Here is a 21,659-nt window from a genome sequence, read left to right on the forward strand (position 1 = left end):
TAGCATGAGCAGGCTAAGACTGGCTGTGCTTTCAAAGTCAAAACCAAGTTTTAGAACTTGTTACAGGAGTCTTTGAAGAGCAAGGATAACTCAGGTTACATTTTTATGAAGTAATGAATACCTTTACTTTGAGGTATTAATTGTCCAGCTCTTGCACCTGAAACTATTTGACAGTATCTAAGCAATCATTGTTTGAATCAATGAGACGTATTCAGTTCTCTTCTTAAGATCACAGAATGAATAGGCATGGGCATTAAACAATGCCTTTCAGTTTAATCACTCTCTCTGCTTGAATTCTGGAAAAATGTTACTACATAGTATATAAAACTTAAAAGCCAAAAGTATGAATAGAAACAATTGACAGACTTAACTTTTGTTATCTATTGTGGTCAAGTGAATAGAACATTAGAATATTAATCATATGCTTTTTGACTTTGGTCTCAGCTCGTGATTTTGGGCCTTAGTTTCTTTACATTAAAAGAGGTTTGAACTGGGTTTACTCTTTCAAAAGGCCCTTTACTAGGTGTTCTTGTCTACATTGCTGAACCGTTGGACTTAGCAGTGAGCAAACAGCTAGCCTGGGATGAAGGCCATTATTTTGATGAGTTTTTTTCTCTTTAAAGAATTCTGCTCACAGAAATGTTCTTTGTAGATACAGAATTACATATTTACAGAGCCATAAGGGCTCAACGTTTATTTTGCCCAAACTCCTTGCCTGACTAAAGACAACTGAAGCCGGAGAATTAGCCTCTATCAATTAGTATTACATGTCAGCAATCTCCTGTCTTTGAAGATTCAAACAAACTAGCACATTTTAAATTTTAATCAATTTCATCTACAATCTATATACAGTATTGGGGTTGCATACTGTTTCTTAAAATCTCTTAGAACTGTTAGTTTTTTGAAACAGCAATCAAATTATTGAGAGTAATAATGCAACTAAAAAAACCCCAACAGAATCTTAGTTTGGACTACCATTAAAGGTTATATCAACTGAAAAAATAGGTCATGTCAACTGAAAAAATACAAATTAGGTACTGAAGGCCTGTGAACACGTTAAAGAGATTGGTTTTACTGAAGTGTGAAGGGACTCCAGTCTGGCAGGGACTTTTTTTGCCCGACTTTAAAATTTAGCCAACACCAATTCCAAGTTCTCCGGATGACAAGAGGAATCAGTAATTTTTGTATTTTCTCCGCCGAGCACTCGCAGCCTCCCACACCTGCATGGGCTTCTCTGACGCTGTGCTTGCACCACCCGCCCTGGAGGCTGCTGTTCCCCTGTCGGCTTAACCAGCTCGCTTGGGACGAGTTGTGAGCGGTGGCTGCAGCCTGTTGATCCCATTTCCTCCAGCCCCAGTTCGGATTAGGGAGTGGCTCTCCCAGGACTTCCACTGTTTTCGTGCTCGGGCGCTGGGATTCACGTGGCTCCAGCGCATTGTTTTCTAATAGGCAGTCGCGGGTAGCGTTCCGCTTAGACCTTTCTTTTGCATTCTTCGGTCTCGGGCTGCGTGTGCTCTCTTGTTCCTGCGCGCTCTTCACGTCCTTTCCAGTTTCCTGTTAGCCGAAGGGATCGCTCTTTCTGAACGAAAAGTTCTCGGAGCCGAGTGGAACCTCCCGGAAAATGCTCTGCTCTTCCGCGTGCGCCGGCTGGGAGCGGGGGTGGGCCGGGCGCTGACCGCCTCTGCCGCGAGCGCGGAGAGGAGGACCTGACCCCCGGGCAGGGGCGGAGAGGTGCGGCCGGGGGGAAAGCTGGGGGTCGTGAGACAGACCCGGGCCAGCGAGCGTCCTCGCATCTCGGGTGCGGAGGGAACTCTTATTTAGAGGGGCTGCGAGGGGAGGCCCAAGTCTCTGGGGAGATTCTGGGTCCGGGAGGTGGCGGGGTGCATCCAGGGGAGTCAGGAGGAAACTAGGCTCCCTCTACTCTAGGGGCCGTTCTTGCTCTGCTGCCCAGGAGCCGAAGGAGGGTGGCATCGCCGCTGCCGGGCTTTCGGGGGTTGGCTGCGGGGGTTTCTGGTCCTCCGGCGCTCACGTCCGTCCTGGAGGCTCCGGACCCCGGGAGCAGCGGGAGACCGTCCCGGCCCCTCTGTCCCTCGCGTCCTCTCCGCCCGCGCTGGTAGTGCTCTGGGTCAGGACCCCCACCCATCCCGAGGGGGGTGCGCAGCGGCCCCGGCGGCCCTGGCGGGAGGGGCCCGACCCCTCAGACCCTTCCCCCGCCGCGGCCCCCGGGGGAGCGGAAGATGGCGGCGGCCGCGGGGCGCGGGGCTCCGGGCCGGGCTACGGCGGAGCCCACCCTCTGACCACCGCCGCCGCCCCCGCCGGGGGTGCTGTGTCCCCGCAGGAGTCGGAGAGCATGGCCGGGGCCGGCGGCCAGCACCACCCTCCGGGAGCCGCGGGAGGAGCAGCCGCCGGGGCCGGCGCCGTGGGCACCCCCGCGGCTGCCTCGGCGGGGCCCGGAGAGGACTCGTCCGACAGCGAAGCGGAGCAAGAAGGACCCCAGAAACTGATCCGCAAAGTGTCCACCTCGGGGCAGCTCCGGACCAAGGTGAGGCGGCCTGCGGGGAGCGCGGGGGGCGGGGCGCGGCGGGGAGAGGGCGCGGGGAGCGCGCCGGGCGATGCCGGGGCGCGGGGCCGGGAGTGGGGCGGGGCCGAGGGAACCGGGTGCTGCGCGGCCGGGCGGCGTTCCCGGCGGCCGGCGGGAGGCGGCCGGGGGTCTCCTGGGGAGCCCGGCGGGCAGAGGTGGGGGAGACGCTGAGCGGCGGCTCTGCGAGAGCGTGGGAAAAAGCAGAGGCGCTGCTGAGAGTTCCCACTCAGGGAACTTTAGAGGAATGTTCTATTTTTCGCGCTCCCGGCCGAGCGAAGGTTCAGTAGAGCGTGTGCGTTGCTCAGTGAGAGGAGTGCGGGCGGCAGCCGGCCCCTTCCCTGGCCCACTCTGAGGGGGTGGTGGGCAGGTGACACCGGGCACCCCCTTGTCTCCTGCTGCGGCTTGGAAGCGGGAGCCCCGAGCACGCCGCTGGCCAGCGATGCTCGCGGTTATCCGCGCCCGGTGCGGCCGGAGAGCAGCCGGCCACGCTCTCCCGTCGTCATTTCCCGCTAAGTGCATAGTTCATTCAGATTTTACCAACGTACCCGTGGTTATTTTTAACAATGGAAATTAAGCTCTTTGTATTATATAGAGCTTAGCATGATGTGTTACTCTTGTTGATCTGTGAGAGCTTGAAGTTGAGAGTTTTCATTTGATCCTGAACGTATACAGAACGGATGCTTACGACTGGTTATTTATATGTTCTAATTTTCATTATAGTTTAAAAACTATCACTTGGAAAGTCTGTTGTCAGTGGGAGACTTGAGTGAGGAATTTGAAAAGTGAACTAATAAAACCGTTAGGTCTGTGATCTTTAAAAATAAATTTGCAAAAGTTAACTTATTCCGTATTTTTATGAGAATTTGTTTTCTAAGGTCAGTAGACCGCTATATGAAAATATAACTCGTATTATATGCCTATGGACTGAGGTTTGTATTAGCCTGCCTCCTTTTTTTCTAAAATAATTAAGTGTAAGCACACACATAACTGTTAATATGGTGGTTAGTAAAAAGTAAAGGATTGCTTTAGTCATTTTTTAAGAGCACATGTTGTAATTCCTTTTAATAGTGACACTTTTGAATTTTATATCATTGGTGTTAAATTAAGGCTGTGGGGTTTGTTTTTAGAAGATAAAGGCTAACCAAAATAGGAACTTTCCTAACAGTGCCTTTAACATTTGAAATCTTAATTTTTTTAAAAGTTCATAAAACTGTTAATAATGGGCAAAGTGGCAGGTTTTTAAAAATAGTGTATTTTATATATTTATACAAAATGGTTAAAATTCCATGCATACTTATATCAAGATTATCCAGTAAATTTATACAGTTTGAAAGAAAATTCAGAGATAGCTCTAATTTGAATTGAATAAAGTCAAACAAAAATTTGTTGGGAGTACCACTATCCTTTGTAGATTTCACGAACTCATGGTAATAGCTAAGGTTGTATTCTTTAAATTTGATACTATGGTTTGGGGTAAAACATGTTTATTGAGACTAAGTGAATTCAAAAAGCACATTTATTGCTAGTTTTTTCATTTAATTTTCTGATAAAAATATTGAGCACATACATTTTGCCATAAATATAGATCATTAGTGATCATTAAATGAAATGTTTCTTAAATTTTCCAAGATGTGTGTAATTTCAGAAATTCTGCATTTTGTTCTAGCTCATATAAGTGCATGTAAGTTAATCAGCATTTTCATATACAAACACCTGAGGTCAGGGTCTAAAACTGCTGAGATCAGTGAGCCTCAGCCTCCCTGCCTTGCCCATCCCCCAATCCAGATTGTTCATATATGCTACAGATCTCATCAGTTACATTTCTTTAGCACTGTATACTGATTCTCAGGGAAGAGGGTGAGGGCAGTGACGGAATTCATAGAATGAGAGCTGCTAAATTTAATATTGGTTCCCAGTCTTCGATGATGATCCAGATAATAGTTAAAGGAGAAGATCTTTAGAAACTTGATCCCCTCCACAGATATGTAAGATTGAGAGATCCTGGAGGAGAAGAGGCCCCAGGATTAGCTCAAGGTGTAGTGATTTTTAAGACAGCAGTAGCAGTTCTTGCTCCCACCTCCTGAATATAGACCGTGGGACCACCAGGTTTGACAGGTTGTGATTACTAGTTGCATCTTTGATCCTGGTTGAGTAGTGGCCTAGGATGGTGTGTGTGGCACATGGACACATACCTACACACACAGATACAGGTTTATATACATATGCACATATATGCTCTTTATAAAGCATTTATGCATAGGTGTGCAGAGGACCTACAGCAGAGTGAGTTACAGATAGAGAGAAGTTCTTAAATGAATGACTATACGTATTACATACTTACATATAATGCTTTACATATATGGATATTATTGTTAAAACATAGTGCTTATTTTAGTTGCCTTTAAGATCCTTAGGGTCCTAAAGCTGTTTGGTATCTAGTTTAGGTTTGGAGTGAAAAAAGGCCACTAACTTTAATTACCTTATTTGAAATGTTTTTTTGTTGTAAATACTGGTTGTTTTAAATAGTTTGAATGTCAGTAAAGAAACTTAATGTAATGTGGCATTTGAAAAGTGTCCAGACTTCTTAAGTGAAAAAGTAATTCATGCATATAATAAGACATTCAAACAGTAGGAGAGGGTATTTGGTGATTGGAGGGTATCAGTGAAAAACAATCTCCCCCTCACCCCAGACCTTCTAGTCTCCATCTCAGAGGATGTTTTCTTGGTGTGCTTCTAGAAAATTTTTATGTGCACACACATATTTCTTTAAAAACTACTAATGGGCCCGGCCGGCGTGGCTCAGAGGTTGAGCATCGACCTATGATCCAGGAGATCTTGGTTGGATTCCTGGTCAGGGCACATACCCCGGATTCAGGCTCAATCCCCTGTCAGGGGGCAGGCAGGAGGCAGCTGATCAATGACCCTCTGTCATCATTGATATTTCTCTCTCTCTCTCCCTCTCCCTTCCTCTCTCTGAAATCAATAGACATATTTTAAAAAATAAAAGAATTTTAAAAAATAAAAAAATAAAAACTATAAGTGGAAACATTCTGTACATATCCTATGTCTTATTTGTTTGGAGATACAATGTAGAGATCATTTCTCTTTAATGATGGCAAAGTATTCCATTATGTTAGGTTGAAATAAGTGCAGTTGCTATGTCAGTAGGCCAAAAATGGTCAAAAGTAGAATGGTGATTGGTGGGGAGATGTCTGTCAAAGAGTACAAACCTTCAGTTGTTAGATGAATAAATTCTGGGGATCTAATGTACAGAATAGTGACTATAGTTAATAATACTGTATTGTATACTTGAAATTTGCTAAGAGAATAGATCTTAAGCATTCTCAACACACACACACAAAAGGTAACTGAGGTGATGGATGTGTTAATTAACTTAATTGTGGTAATATTTCACAATGTATATGTCTATCAAATTATCACATTGTATACTTTAAGTATATATAATTTAATTTGTCAGTTAATATCTCAATAAAGCTGGAAAAGGTCAAAAATAGGAAACCTCATATGGTACAATCCAACATAGTATATCATTTAATTAACCAGCTCTCTGTGGAAAGAAATAGGAGTTATTTTAGGACAACACTAATCACAGGGTGTTTTTTTGCAGTGGATATGATGACTTTTTAAGTAAGGGATAAGACTGGCACGTTTTTAAAATTAGTACTTTATAGTACCCTCCTCACATCCCCGTATTATACAGGGTTTCCTCCCAATTTAACAGCTGATAGCTCAATTTTGAAAATGAAATGTATTTTAATAAACACTACCTTTATAATTATTCAAAGTGTGTGTATACTTTTTTTTGGATAACCCTGTATATGTCTCTTCATTTTCCATTTTTCCCCCTGGTTTCTTTGTCTTTGGTGTCCTTTCTACTATTTTTCACTTGATTTCTTTTTCTCTATATCAGCTTAGTGGAATTTCAGGTAAGCTCATCTAGCTACCCAGGTGCTAAACACGAAATCATTTTATGGCTGCCTCTATTTCCCCAGCAGGGGGAAAAATCACTTATATACAAAAGTGGAAATAGTGCTGATGTGGGTAGGCAGAGGGAACTGTAACTTGTCATATCTCTTTCTCTGTCTTTACCCTTAGCTGTTACTCCTAAAGTCTTAATCCTGTCCTCAGCCGGTTGATTTACCTTCTGACTTACAGTTGTAGAGAATTTCACCAGTATGTCCTGAGAATGAGACACTCTGAAACAACGCTAATACAAACTCAGACCAGCTTGATTTTGAACATGAATGTAAAGGAGGTTTTGTTTGCCTTTTGCTCACCCATGAATACTGTAGCCTTTAATTTTGCAGGGATGGCTGGAGGAACCTTGGTTGGGTTTATGGACTAGGATTTGTTTACCCATCATAAGGTAAATATAAACAAATGGGCGCATCTCAATGACATTTTCTGACATTGACTCATGTCTGTCAATGTCTTGAAGCTTCATGTGTCAAAAATACCTCATAATTGAGTTTATTATGGTCTCATTTATTTTTTTTGACATTTATATGCCTTTCTACAGTTAATTTCTAATGTCCATAAATAAGTCTAAATTTAGGTAAAACTTACCTAAACACTAGAAAGCTCTTCAGAACTTTGCAACATTATACATAGATTAAGACATCTCTTTAAGCACATTAAGAAAAGAATAATCGGCAAGCTCTCCCTTCTCCCTCTTCTTCCCCCACAGGCATGCATCTCCTAAACTCTAAGGGACCCCTGGAGACTTGCAGCCAGGGGAGCAGTGGGCAGCTGCAGCTGGTCCTGGACTGACTCCCTGAACCTGTCCCCAAGGCCCCCTTTTCTCTGACTCTCCAGTGAGCTGACAGCAGCCCCGCCTTGGCTCACTTCTTTCCCTTAACGTTTCTAGAGAGCCAAAGCAGCTCTGCCTAGTCTCTCTCCTGCTGCTGCTTCTATCCTAGGCCCTTCATTGTTTCTCCGTCCCAGCTTTAATAAACATACTCTCAAAATAAAAAAATTAAAAAAAGAAAAATCACCACATTTTTCAATTAGTACCTTGGTTTTAATTTAACATAAAGGATGTATGAATAAACGCTTGTACTTTGTTGTTGTTGTTATCTTTACCCAAGGATATTTTTTCCATTTTTTTTTTTTTTTTTTTTTTTAGAGAGAGTAGAAGGGAGTAGAGAGGAGAGAGAGAGAGAAATATGGATGTGAGAGAGACACATCCATTGGTTGCCTCCTGCAAGTGCCCTGACTACGGCCAGGGATAGAAGGTATGTGCCCTTGACCAGCAATCGAACCCGTGACCCTTAGGTCTGTGGGCTGATGCTCTAACCATTGAGCAACACTGGCCAGGGCTCTTGTACTTTCATGGTAAGGCAGTATATGGAAATATTGATTTGTATTTTCACTGTTTTATGAGATGCAATTTGTGCAATTAAAACATTGTCTTTTATCATAAACTGTAGGTAAAGTGGACTAGAGAAAAGTTACATGCAATTTGTACAATTAAAACATTCTTTTGCCCTGGCTGGTGTTTCTCAGTGGTTAGAGTGTTGGCCAGTTGACTGGGGTCCTGTGTTTGATTCCTGGTCAAGTGCACGTACCTGGGTTGCAGGTCCCATCCCTGGCCTGGTAGGGGCACATGTTGGAGGCAACCAATTGATGCGTCTCTCTCATATGGGTATTTCCCTCCCTCCCTCCCATCCTCTCTCTCTAAAAATCAATAAAAAATATCCTTATAAACTACAGGAGGTAGACTGGAGAAAACTTGATCAAAGTTTTTCGAATTGTAGGTGGCAGCCCATTAGTGGGTCATAATGGCTCACATCCAGCATTTAACACAGAATCAGCACAGGTTAGAAAATATTATTTAAAACTTTAGCCCACAGTCCTGGGTGGAATCATTGGATTAGGTAATGATCCAAATAGGATGAGAAACCCAGACATGGCCAGAAGATTGTTAAGACGTGCAAATAACGTAATATTGACAGGTTCATTGTTCAGAAACTAAATATGATATGGGAAGCAAGTAGGAACTTTTACATTTTGATAGGTGATGAGCAGGAAGGTATATTGGAAAATAAGAATAACTAACATCCATCTAGGGCAGAAGTTGGCTAGCTTTTTCTGTCAAGGGCCAGATAGTAAATATTTGCAACTTTGCAGGCCATAAATTTAATCTGTGTCAAAGGACTCAGTTCTACTGTTGTGCCAAATCAGCCATAGACTGCACTTCAGTGAGTAAGTGTGGCTGTGTTCTAATTAAACTTTAAGGACACTGAAATTTGAATTCATAAAATTTTCATGTATTAAGAAATATGGTTTTTTAAAAAGCCATTTAAATATGTAAAAACCTTCTTAGCTTGTGGCTATACAAAATTAGGTGTCAGAAGGATATGCCCATAGATTTGGCTTATGGGAGGTAGTTTGCTGACCCCTGTTCTTGACGATGGAAAATTAGGTTTGCACAGCGCTGCGGAGTTAAGGTGCTGCTAAATGCAATCAGCATTTAAGGGACCAAATAAAGCTAGATTTCAATCCATTTAAAAATCTCATCTTTGTAGAACATTTTATTTTTAGCGTGGTTTGCGTCTTTGCTTCCATTTTAATGTGAACTAAATATAGACTGGAAACTTTGAGTCTTGGTACAGTAATATATGGTATAACAGCTTTCTTTCCATTTTCATTGCCAGTTAAACATGATATCCCATTATTAAAGATAAGAGACATAATAAATAATTTACTAAACCTTTACATATAACTTAAGATGCATTATTTGAAAGTATCTAAATTTAGAATGCTTTCACTTAGTTTAAGGTTGTATGTTTGCTATTGTGGTGGGAGTTGATGAAAGGTTATGTGAAACTACTATCGTAAGTGACTTGGGGCTCCTTTCTGTTTCCAGGGTACAATGTTTCACTCATATTGGATTTGTTAGGCTTTACTTACTCAGGAAATGTGTTTATAAGCAAAGGTTTTAATTAAAGAGAGTTTGTTTTATGTTTAAAAATAGACTTTTAAAAAAGACCATAACATGTTAGAACATTATATTTTCCCCAGGCAAATTTGTTTTGTCTTGTTGGGTACCAAGTATTTTTCACTGTGAACATTTAGTTACTTGAAAACACATTTGTATTTTTGACTTGGTTAAGTGGCTTCACATTATCAATAACCATTATTGATAATAGCCTTAATTTCAGATTCAGTATACATTGTTTTATTTTAGATTGTTGTTTATTTTTTCAAATGAACATACATGGTAATTATTTTCTCCCCTGTACTTTTTGTTATGAGGATATTTGAATAATTATTAGGCTCTTGTTTTATACCAAGGAAGTAAGATTAACTTCATCATGTGTGGAGCTGGAATCTCTAATCTTCTCACTGTGCTGTTTGAATACCAGGACATTTTCAAACCACCAGAATATAATTTATTATAATAAATCATTTTTTTATAAGCTTAGAGCATTTATGTCAGACATTTGAAAATACCTTTCTATTTAGCATTTATTGTTTACATAGCATTTTTATATACATGATTTTATCTAACACTGGTGCGAAATTATCTGAGTTTTACAAATGAAAAAACTCTGAGTTTGACTGTCTGCTGAGTAAATGGCAGGGCGGGAACTCAAAAGCAGGACTTCTAACTCCTGTACCATTATCCCTTGGCACAGTGGATACATTGGATGGGTTCCAGAGGCTTCTTTCAGTAGTCCCATAAGCTTCCTGGGTTTTGAAGCTTTACATCTACAGTGTACAAGTATGGATGTGTGCAGGCAGTCTCTTTACTTCTGTTTGCCTCCCTCCCTCCCTGCTCCTGCCTGCCCTCCTTCTCTCCCTTAAATTCACTTCCCTTCTTCTCTTCCTTCCCTTTCTCCTCCTTCCTACCCTGCCCTTTATTAACTTTTTAAATCTGTGAGCATGTCTCTCACCAGTGTTTTAGATTCCGTAATGCCTTTTTGCATTTGTATCCCATGCTTTTTGTGACATGTTTGAGTCTGTTTGAAAAGTGAATTTTGGAATAAATAATTTCAGTTGAAATTTATATTAGTTTTAATTACTGTTAGGAAAATCATGAAATTCTTGGAAAACGTGCTTAGTGCACATTTAGAAGAAATCCTTATAGGGTTTGAACCCCTCACATAGATTTTCAAAGAAAACCCCTAGTTTCACTTCCATAAGGTAAGATGCTATTTTTAAAAGGTCATGATATTTAAAGGTGTTAAAAAGAATTATATAAAGTAATTTTCCATTTGGCCTATTAAGGCATGGTTGAAGAAAGACTATGAGTGAAATTTCTTTTTAACTAGCTAAGGAATTGACATTTTTTTTGGCCCAGCTTTCTCCATTTCACTTTTATTTAGATTAGAAAAGGTGCCAAGGTGTGTACCTGAGCAGGCATACTGTTTTGAGTTGGGTTATTTGTATAACTTGTATAGAATTTTAAAGTTATTTTATAATATTTTATATATATGAGTATGTAATATGTATATAAATTTGTAAAGCATAGCGAGCCCCCATGAATCAGCTTCAGAACTAGAAAACTCCCAGTACCATGTATCTACCCTTGTGCTGCTTCTCTTTTTTACTCCTTTGTTGCCCTTCATTTCATTCAAAAAGATTTATGGTGTTCCAGGGACTGTCATAGGTGCTAGGGATAGAGCTATTAAAGAACCCCCTAAATAGACAAAAACCTCTGCTGTTATGTACCTCACATTTTAATGCAAGAAGAATTTATAAACTCAGAGATATGTAAAATATATAATATGTTAGAAGGTGAGAAGTGCTACAGAGAAAAATAAAGCATGAATGGGAGTGGCAGTGAGGTAGGAAGGGGAAGGTCTTCCTGAGAAGGTGACAGCTGAGCATGATTTTGAGGGAATGAGCCGTGCAGACCTTTGGGGGAAAAGCAGTCTAGGCAGAAGGAACAGCATCTGCAAACACCAAGAGACAGAAGCTACAATGAGGAAGAGGTCAGTGGGGCTGAAGTGGGGGTGGGGTATGTGTAGGGGAGCAGGTAGAAAGTGGGGAGTAAGTTGATTGTGCCAAAAGTAAGTTACTTTAGAGAAGAGTTCTTGGTAGGGGTTCATGCATTCCATAGCATGGGCAGGGATCCAAGGGATCCCCAATTTTATGTCTATGTGTAAGCACCTCAGAAGACAAAACCACTGACTTGAAAAGGGGAATTGCAGGACAGACAATAAAAGATAGATGAAAAATACACACAAACACACATACACTCTATAACCATTCATTGTCATCATTTGGAGAAATACTAAAATTGAGGGTTGGGTTTAATGAAATGAAATAAAAGCAGCATAGAATAGCAGAGTTCCTTGGAATAGTTAGTAGAGTTGTATTTGCTTCTCAGGTCTTTCATATACTATTAGGTGACCTTAGTCATGTTACGTGTTACAGAAAATGCTGTGCCCATCAGTGTCTGTTCTGTTCTTCCTGGTCTACCTTTAGACTTCATTTTCCTCTTGCAGATAGGTGGGGTTATGTAACTGAGTTCAGGCCAGTGGAATAACTGAGTTCAGGCCAGTGGAATGTGAGTGGGAGTGATGTTTGCCACTTGGCCTCTAAAGCCCTATGTGGGACTGTCCATTTTCTGTCTCTTCTCTTACCTGCCCACTAGATGTAGATTGTGCAGTGGGAGGAGTTCGGAACCCCGAATGACTTCATGGAGCAGAGCTTCTATGCTCCTGCCCTCAAACCACATTGGATTGTGTGGGACACAAGAGGGAAATAGAGGCCTTTATTGTATTAAGCCCTTGAGCTTTGGACATCGTTTGCTAACAGCAGTTAGTGTACTCTGACCAATACACTTCATCTCTCTGAACTTCAGATTTCTCACTGGCAAAATGGATATAGTGATCCCTGCCTCGTAGGTAGTAATGAGGATTAAAGAAATGCACAGTATGCTCTCATTATTATAATTATGTTTAAAAATTGGTATAAAGGATTTATACCAATTTAAAATTGGTATCAGGAATAACTGATAACTCATTTATTTCTGAATAATGTGTCTTTTTTTTTTTAAATATATCTTTATTGATTTCAGAGAGAGGAAAGGAGAGGGAGAGAGAGATAGAAACATCAATGATGAGAGAGTCATTGATTGAGCCCACAACCCGGGCATGTGCCCTGACCGGGAATCGAACACCGATCGCCTGGATCCTAGGTTGATGCTCAACCGCTGAGCCATGCCCGGCTGGGCCTGAATAATGTGTCTTTTAAATAATCAGTAGGATATATAGACCTTGCCCTTTCTTGACTTTTTAAAAGACTTGATAAAACTATTATAACCTGATCTAAATAAGAAATCTGCTTTTAAAAGACATACTATATGCCTCATGATGAAACAACAAACCACTACCTTATTTCGCCAAAGAGATCAAACCTGAATCTGATTAAGCTGCTGGATCCATCTGCCAATTTGCAGGAAATAAAGGACAGAGGAATATGTACCATGTTTGGATGAATTATATAGGGATGGACAAATGGACAGATATGCGGTGAATCAAATGTATAAAAATGCTAATCATAGAATATAGGTGCTGGGTATATGAGTGTCCATTATATAATTCATTCAACTTTTCTATGTGATTGAAAATATTCAAAATATTGAAAAAAGAAAAAAACTAATATTTTTACACATCGGTATTTTGTAATTAAAAAAAATGTCTTTGCTACCATGAAGGGTTTATACCAATTTAAAACTGGTATCAGGAATAACTGATAACTCATTTATTTCTGAATAATGAAAACCCATACTCCAGGTGCAGTGAAGATAGTCTTACTCAATTTGGTGATTTTAATCAGTAGGCTATATAGACCTCCACCCTTTCTTGACTATTTAAAAGACTTGATAAAACTATTATAACCTACTCTAAATAAGAAATCTGTTTTTAAAAGAGATATCATGTGCCTCCAATGAAACAGCAAACCACTACCTTATTTCTGGAGTAATGTATGTTACAAGGGTCAGTGAATGACCACTTGGAGGTGGCAGTGGAAATAATTGGCCAGGTAGGCTTTTAGGTGCTTCCATGGCCAAATCTTTATCTAGAAATGATCTTCCTTATATTTCCCAATCTTCCCTTCCTCAACTCCTATTTTCTCCTCAATCCACACAATCTGGCTTTTGCCCCAACTGCTTCATGAAAACTTTTGCAAGGGTACCTAGTGATCTAATTACTAAAATCCAGTGGTCTCTTTTTAGTTTTCACTTAACTGTATTTCTTGCCAATTTTGACACTAATGACCCCCTTTTTCCCCCTCTCACGTCTTCCTCTTTTGCTTTCAAGGTTTAAGTTTCTATTCTTATTTTCCCGTTTTACTGCCTCTCACTCTCTATCCTTGATTCCTTTTGCTACTGCTAAATGTTTCTGTTTCCTAGGATTCTTCTTCTTACTCAATTTGTGTTTTCCTTAGTTGATCTGATCCATTAAATTAGGCTTCAGTTACCAGAAAGAGTGTACCAGTCTTTTTCTAGCTCTACTGTCTCCTGAGATTTGGACCTATGTTTCCTTTGCCTACTAGACACTTACTGTAGTGAGTTCCATAGCCATCTCAGCCTCAACATTCTCAGACTGAGTAGGTATGTACACAGTGTCCCCACTTCTGAGCCAAATTTTGCTTCACTACTTTTATATCTCATGGAAAGATTTGCCTTGTAGTTAACCTTGACTTTTTGTCTTGCTAACCATCTTTGTGAACTCATCTGCTTTCAGCAAATATGCATTCAGTGCCTACTATAGGTAAGCAGAGTGTCAGGGCCTGGGGATACAGCAGAGTACAGAGGAGATGATCCCTTTCCTCTTGGCGCTTAGTCAGCATTCAACAAATTTGGTCAATTCTGTGTGTTCATGTCTCATTTAATCCTCATAATAAAACTAAGAAGTGGATAGGTACAATTATTATCCCCATTTTAGAAACAAGGAAACCAAGGAGTAGATAACTTGTCACTCAGCTATCAGGTGACTTGTCTGTTGTCTGATGTAACTATTATGATACACTCTTCCTTTGTCTACTGCATGCATCTGTTGTGAATTCATCCCTTTTTATTTCTGTTGCTGCTTACCCTAACCCTCCCTTAACCTTTATCATTTGATTTTTGCCATGGATTTCCTTTCTGGTCATTCTCTATTCCTCTTCTATAGTTATCTTTATAAAGGAGAAGTATGATCATAATACATTTTGCATAAACTCTTAGACATTGCCCATTACTAGTTGGATAAAGTCTAAATTTCTTAGCATGGCTTAGTAGGTCTTTCTCAGTATGATGCTAAATTACCTGTCTGTTCATTCAACCGATATTTGAGTACTATTGTAGGAGCTGTAATGGCAAAATAACATAAAACACACTGTTTATAAGAGCTTATCTTCTATTGAGAGAGAAGGTAATAAACATATAAACAAATATATATCAGATGTTCATAAGCATAATGAAGGAAAATAAAACAGGGCAAGGGAGAGGGAGTGATGGAGTGGTGTATGTGTATATGCATGTGTGTTAAGTATTTTGGTTAAGTATTTAAGTATTTTGGTTGGTCTCTTTAATGAGGTACTATTTAAACAGAGATCTGAGCCTTGCAGACATCTGATGTCAGAGTGTACCAGGCAGAGTCAGTGCTGTGGTCTTCTAGTTGTTTTCTGTCACTGTCCTATGGTCAGTTATGTCAAACCCTTCTCTGTTCCCAAGGTAAGGCACGTACTGTCCTACCTCTGAGTGTTTGTACATGCTATTTCACCGGCCTGGAATGCCCCCTATTTCCTATTTCTCTGTCGGATTTATTTTTATATACTATTATTTCCCTACATTTCTGAAAATATTTGAAGTGGTTTACATTCAGTGCTGTGTATCAAGGTTAGGTAAAATACAGATAGGACTATGAGACCAAAAGGAAGGTTAGTAGGTTGGTCTATAGAGCAGGTTGTCGTGTGCTTTCTTTCTGGTCTTATGTAAGTTTTTGAAGATGAGTTATAAATGTAGCCCCAAGTTTCCTGGCAACCAAAGCAACAAGCTCATTTACAAAATTTTTATTGTCATTGGTGAAAAAGCCCTCTAGATTTTAGCAGGAAAAAAGATTTTTCTAAGTCCCAAAGAAATGTATTCTGTCAGTCTTCCCCACAGGAGTCACTGAGGAATGAAGTAAATGCTCCCTTCACCTATTTCATAACACATAAGTGGGCAGTGGCCTTATAATTCCCTCCCTTGTAAGGTCTGGATATAATCCTGACCGCAGCTTCATGGCAGCGTTTCTGTAGGTGATTTCAGTAAGACAGTTTCAGTTAGGACATAATCCAGTCATAAAATTCAAACTATTTTTGAAGGCTGAATAAATGGCATGTACTTCAGACAGTCCTCTTGTTAAAATGGGCATCTGCTGAAATACTTTCCAAGTATCACAGAATCTCAGATTATCTGCTGTTCATATTTATTTGTCCAGGTGCAGTTGATAAGAGGGAATTAATAATATGTAAAGAAAAATCTGATGTTTCTCGGTGGCTCTCAACTTCATATCTCTAATAAAATGGTTCTACGAGCAGGTTTTTAAGAAATATGTGTGCAGTGTTTTATGAGTGCATTGTAGAATATTAAAATGATGTGTACCTCCCTGGCTGGTTTGGCATGGTGTTTAGAGCGTTGGCCTGCGGACTGAAAGGTCCCGGGTTCAATTACTGGTCAAGGGCACATAACTTTGGTTGCAGGCTCAATCCTGGGCCTTGGTTGGGGCGCAAGTGGGAGGCAACCAATTGATGTGTCTCTTTCACGTTGATGTTTCTCCAAAAAAAAAAAAAAAATCAGTGGAAAAATATCTTCAAGTGAGGATAAAAAAAAAGTGTACATTTTAGGATATTATGAAAAGTGTTCACACGGACTTCTGAAAACATCTTGGGGACTCTGACAACAGCTGAGATTGCACAGTGTATCTGGAGCTATTTTTTGTTTGGGGAGAGAGCTGTGAGGGTATCTAGAGGATGAGTGGAGCAAGCAGAGGGAAAAGCAAATGTGAAGGCCCTGAGGTGAAAACACACCTGACAGTCCAAAAATGTTAGGATTTAAGAGTGGGTGGAACAAAGTGAGGTAGGGGGAAATAAGTGTCAGGAAAAACGTCAGAGAGGTCACGGAGACAGCAGGTAGGTTGTTGTGATGACGTCTGTGAGATAATACATTTTTAGCACAGTAGCTGGCACATAATTAGCACTTAATAGGTTCTAGTAATTATAGTAATATTAAAGGAGTACAATTGCTGTTCCATACCTAGGATTGATCTTTAAAATAAAATCAGCATCTAAAACTCTTTAGAAGAGAGAAATAAGCAATAGCTAGAGAGGGACCTGGGGGTCAAATTGAGGGCATTTTTAACCTTTTGATAAGTAGGGAAGTGGAAGATTTTATCATAAATCTAGTTAAGATTCCATGTAAGAAGGGAAGGATGTTGAAGGAGATTCAACTTTCCCCTGGTAACACTTCTTGTCATCATCTATATATGTCACAATTCTTAATGACTACTATTTGCATATTCATGGTCTTTGCTCTCCTCTCCTTAAAGAAGCCGCACTCTGGTTTGTTGGACCAGCTCCTTCATTCTCCTATGTATCGGTTAGGAGAACGGACATAATGAAGGGACAGAAAAAGAGATCACTCTAGAGCATTATTCCTCTAGGGACCCTAGTCTGTGTGGTGTAATTGAGAGGCTGGAATGAACGGGGAAAGTTGCATGGGCTTCGCTTTTGTGTCAAGGCAAACCATGAGTATACTACCTGAGACAATCCCTGGGAAATATTTAGGTGGAGGAGGAGGACTGGGGTCTTATGTGAACAAGTAAGAGGAACAGGCAGTAAAGTATGGATTATTGTCCTCATTGTGACCTCACGTATACCTACAGGCTGATGAAGGTTGGGAAATGATGCACACTTTAAATAACCATCTAAAATACAATATGAGCACATAATATACGGTGGTACCTCGGTTTTCGAATGTAATCGGTTCCGGAATACCATTGAGTTCTGAAACGTTCGGCAACCGAGGGATCCGCAGCCGACAGCTGGGCCTCAGGATCTTGCCCTCAGCGGAAGCCGCGTGGGATGTTTGACTCCTGAGGTGTGTTTGAAAACTGAGGCATTTACTTACGGGTTTACAGCGTTGGTATCCCGAAATGTTCCTCCACAGAGCGTTCGAAAACCGAGGTACCACTGTATAAAACATTTAAGTTGTAAAGCAGCTGTATACCCATGTTCATAGCAGCATTATTCACAAGAGCCAAAAGGAAGAAACAACTCTAGTTGTCCATTGACAGGTTAATGGATAAACAAAATGTGGTGTGTGTACACACACACACACACACACACACACACACACACACACACACACACACACAATGGATATTATTCAGTTTTAAAAAGAACAAATTTTGCTACAACATGGATGAACCTTGAAAACTTTAAGCTACGTAACCTAAAAGCCAGTCATAAATGCTGTATGATTCCACTTGTATGAGGTACCTAGTTAACTTCAGATAGGCAAAAAGGAGAATGGTGGTTTCCAGAGACTGGGGGAGGGGGGATGGGAAGTTAGTGTTCAATGGGTATAAGCTTCAGTTTTGAAGGTGAAGAGAGTTCTGTGGATGGTTGGTGGTGATGGCACAGCAATATAGATGTACTTAATGCCACTGAACTGGACATTTATTTTTATTTTTTACATTTAAACATGGTTAAAATGGTAAATTTTATGTTATGTGTATTTTACCACGATTAAAATAAATTATAAAGCAAGCTTCATAGGAATGGCCCAATATACACTCAAGTAATATTACAAGTTTTCTTTAGTGAGATAAAAGTGAAAACTTAAATGTGTAAAACATTAAGAAAACTATGAAAACATTAAGAAAACAAACTGCTGAGGGACAAAAATTACTAGAATGAAGGCGAAAAGTTTTATCCAATTTATCTGTAAATTGCACACAATTACAAACACAGTTTGCTATTGGAATTTGGCTAACTTACTAAAATGATCTGAAAGGTCATAAAATAGTATCTAGTTACATATTGAAAAGGAAGAGTAAGAAAGAGCACCTTAACCAATAAGACGTAATTAAACAGCACAAAACTACAAAAAAATGAATGTGGCTTTGTATTGGGGATAAACTGAAAGATCAATAGAACAGAATACAAATTCCAGAAACCTGCCAATTAATATATAAGAATATATTTTCCAATAAAGATAATGTTTCAAATGAGTGGAGAAAAGAGGGATTACTCAATAATTCCTCTTGAGGCAACTGGCTCACCATTTAGTTAAAAAAATTGGAAAACCAATTCCTACCTCACACTATGGACTGCCCAGTTTCCAGATGGGTTGAAGATAAAATTCAGAGTAAACTAATCATAAAAATACTAAATAAATATAGGTAAATAAGTGCATAGTTTCAGGGTTGGTGGGAGTTTTAAAATGTGACACTAAAGAAAAAAACAGAATGAAAAAACATTGAATCTCCTGACAATTGAAATTCATCATGAACCAAAAGGCAAACAATTTCCCCAACTACTCGAATGTTAGTAGAAACATTATTTCTCCTTCCTTCTTTATGGTACAATGTTCGGTAATAAAGTATTGGTTAAATGCATATTCTATATTTATATAAAAAAATCACTATTCCATCAGGTACACAGTACCTGGCAAGCAAAAGGTGTTCAGTATGTACTGTGTAGATAAGTGAAAAAATAAATGAATTTGCATCATGTTGACATGGAAGATACAATGTATTGGGCAGAAGAGAGAAATTATACCTCATATAGACTCTGAGTCCCTTGAAAGGAGATAACAGAGCTATAGTGGTTTCTCACTGGATTACGGAATTTTGGGTGTTTTCTCTTTATTTCTATTTTTAATTTTTTTACAGGTTACATGTTTGCTTTGCAATAATAAAACCTTAAAATTTAGTTTTTAAATTTGGATGTAACTCATTACAGAAAAATGCAAATAAAAATTTTGAATTCTCATACACCAAGAGAATTAAAATACCACTCAGTTTGTATTAATAAAATGTATCTGATAAATAGATGGCATAATACTTCATATTTCTGGAAGTGGATTTAGCATTTCTGTAGGAATAATCAAAGGTAGAAGCATGCATTAATTACTGTTTCTATATAAAGGAATAATTAATATTTACCATTTCTGTAAAAGCAAAAACAAAAACAAAAATCTCTACAGGTGTCATCCATACTTATAAACATGATTACTATAAAGATATTGAGATACTAGAAGGTAAAAGTCTGCATAGCCTAATATTTATTATAAGCAAAGGGTTAAATATTGGTCATAAAATCCTAAGAAAGCATTTTAACCACCCTTAAAAAGGTTGTTAAAATTTGCCAGATTTGTAAATAGAATAATATGGCTTGTAAGCTAAACTTAAATTAAACTGATCTAGGTTTTTAATTAGTTTCTTTAAGAAATTAAACATTAACTCTTAAAAATTTTCATAATAAAAAACCTTGGCTGTTGGGAGCATTACTAATACTTATTTGAACAAAAACTACTTAGCATATTATAATGTATTGACAGAACACTAATAGGAGCTTGTTTGAGAAAATGTACCACTATTGTGAAAAATTCACTTCTTTCAGCCCATGAAACAGTACAAACATGTCTACTAGAAATGCTGTGTATGCAGAAACCATTGAAATTTATTTTGACATTATAAAACAAAATACGTGGCCCAGGTTAGTGATGACACACATCAAATGACAAATATTAGTGAAGTGCTGCCTTTGCATCACTCTGAGGTCAGAAGTCATACCTTCAGGGGTCTGGCAACCTTTACTTCACCTTGCTGACATTGTGTAACATGGCACATTAAAAATACTACATGCATGTACTTAACATTTTATATAGTGGGGCCTCATTATTTGTGGATTCTAATTTGCTAATTCACCTACTCAAGTTACTTATTTGTAACTCCAAAATCAATACTTGTGGCGCTTTTGAGATCATTAGTGGGCACACAAGAGTGGTGGAAAATTTAAGTTGCGGCATGTGCATGGCCCCAGCTGAGGCTGAACCAGGTCACAATCTGCCTTCCCATATAGTACACAAGTGCCCTTTTTGTGATCTATTTAGTGAGACATTTTTAACATTTTTGTGCTTTCTTTTGATCTCAGTGTTTGAAATTGGCCCCAAGCTTAAATGCTTTCTAGAGTTCCTGAAAGCTGTAAGGCTGAGAAGTACCTTATAGAAAAATTATGTTAGCTAAGCTTCTTTCAGATGTGAGTTATAGTGCAATTGCCCTAAGTTCAATGTTAATGGATCAACAATATATATTAAACAGAAATACACATAAAACAAGGTCATGTATTGACCAGCTGATGGAAGGGCATACAGGAACGTAACCCTGCATTTCCCCTAGGAATTATGGCTCACTATTTGCCAATTCAGTGTTCACAATGACTTTTTTTTTTAGTTTGAGAGATCTTCTTTGTTGTTGTTCTATTCAGTTTTCAGTTTTTAAATTTTTTTCTCAAGGCATCATTGACATATTAGTTTCAGGTGTACAATATAGTGATCCAATACTTGTATATATTTTTAAATGTGACCACAGTAAGTCTAGTTAACATGGGCTACAAATTTTTTTCTTGTGATGAGGAGTATTAAGATTTACTCTCACCCTGCCAGCATGGCTCAGCTGTTGAGCATTGACCTAGGATCCAGCAGATTGAGGTTCAGTTCCTGGTCAGGGTACATGCTCGGGGTTTTGAGCTCGATCCCCAGTGGGGGGCATGCGGGAGGCAGCCAATCAGCTACTCTCTCTTCATTGATGTTTCTCTCTCTCTCTCTTTCCCTCTCCCTTCCTGTCTCTGAAATCAGTAAAGATATATTTAAAAAAAATACTTATTCTCTTAGCAACTTTCAAATATGAAATACGGTATTATTAACTGTAGTCACCATGCTGTACATTAGATCCCCATGATTTATTTTATAACTGGAAGTTTGTACCTTTCGACGCCCTTCACCCATATCACACCCCCCACATTCCCCACAAACCGCAAATCTATTCTCTATCTATGAGCTTGTTTTGTT

The 21,659-nt window shown here is 39.4% G+C and overlaps 1 protein-coding gene across 1 annotated transcript in view; it reads left to right on the top strand.

The window, feature by feature from the left end:
- The first annotated feature begins 2,350 nt into the window (after nt 1–2,350).
- Nucleotides 2,351–21,659, top strand: part of DGKH (diacylglycerol kinase eta) — a 162,400-nt gene continuing 143,091 nt past the window's right edge. The window contains exon 1 of the mRNA XM_087814316.1: nt 2,351–2,542. Coding sequence (XP_087670442.1) covers nt 2,351–2,542 — 192 coding nt within the window. The remainder of the gene's footprint in view (nt 2,543–21,659) is intronic.

The sequence above is a fragment of the Miniopterus natalensis genome, chromosome 2 (genome assembly GCF_054644295.1).
Source record: "Miniopterus natalensis isolate mMinNat1 chromosome 2, mMinNat1.hap1, whole genome shotgun sequence".
NCBI lineage: Eukaryota > Metazoa > Chordata > Mammalia > Chiroptera > Miniopteridae > Miniopterus > Miniopterus natalensis.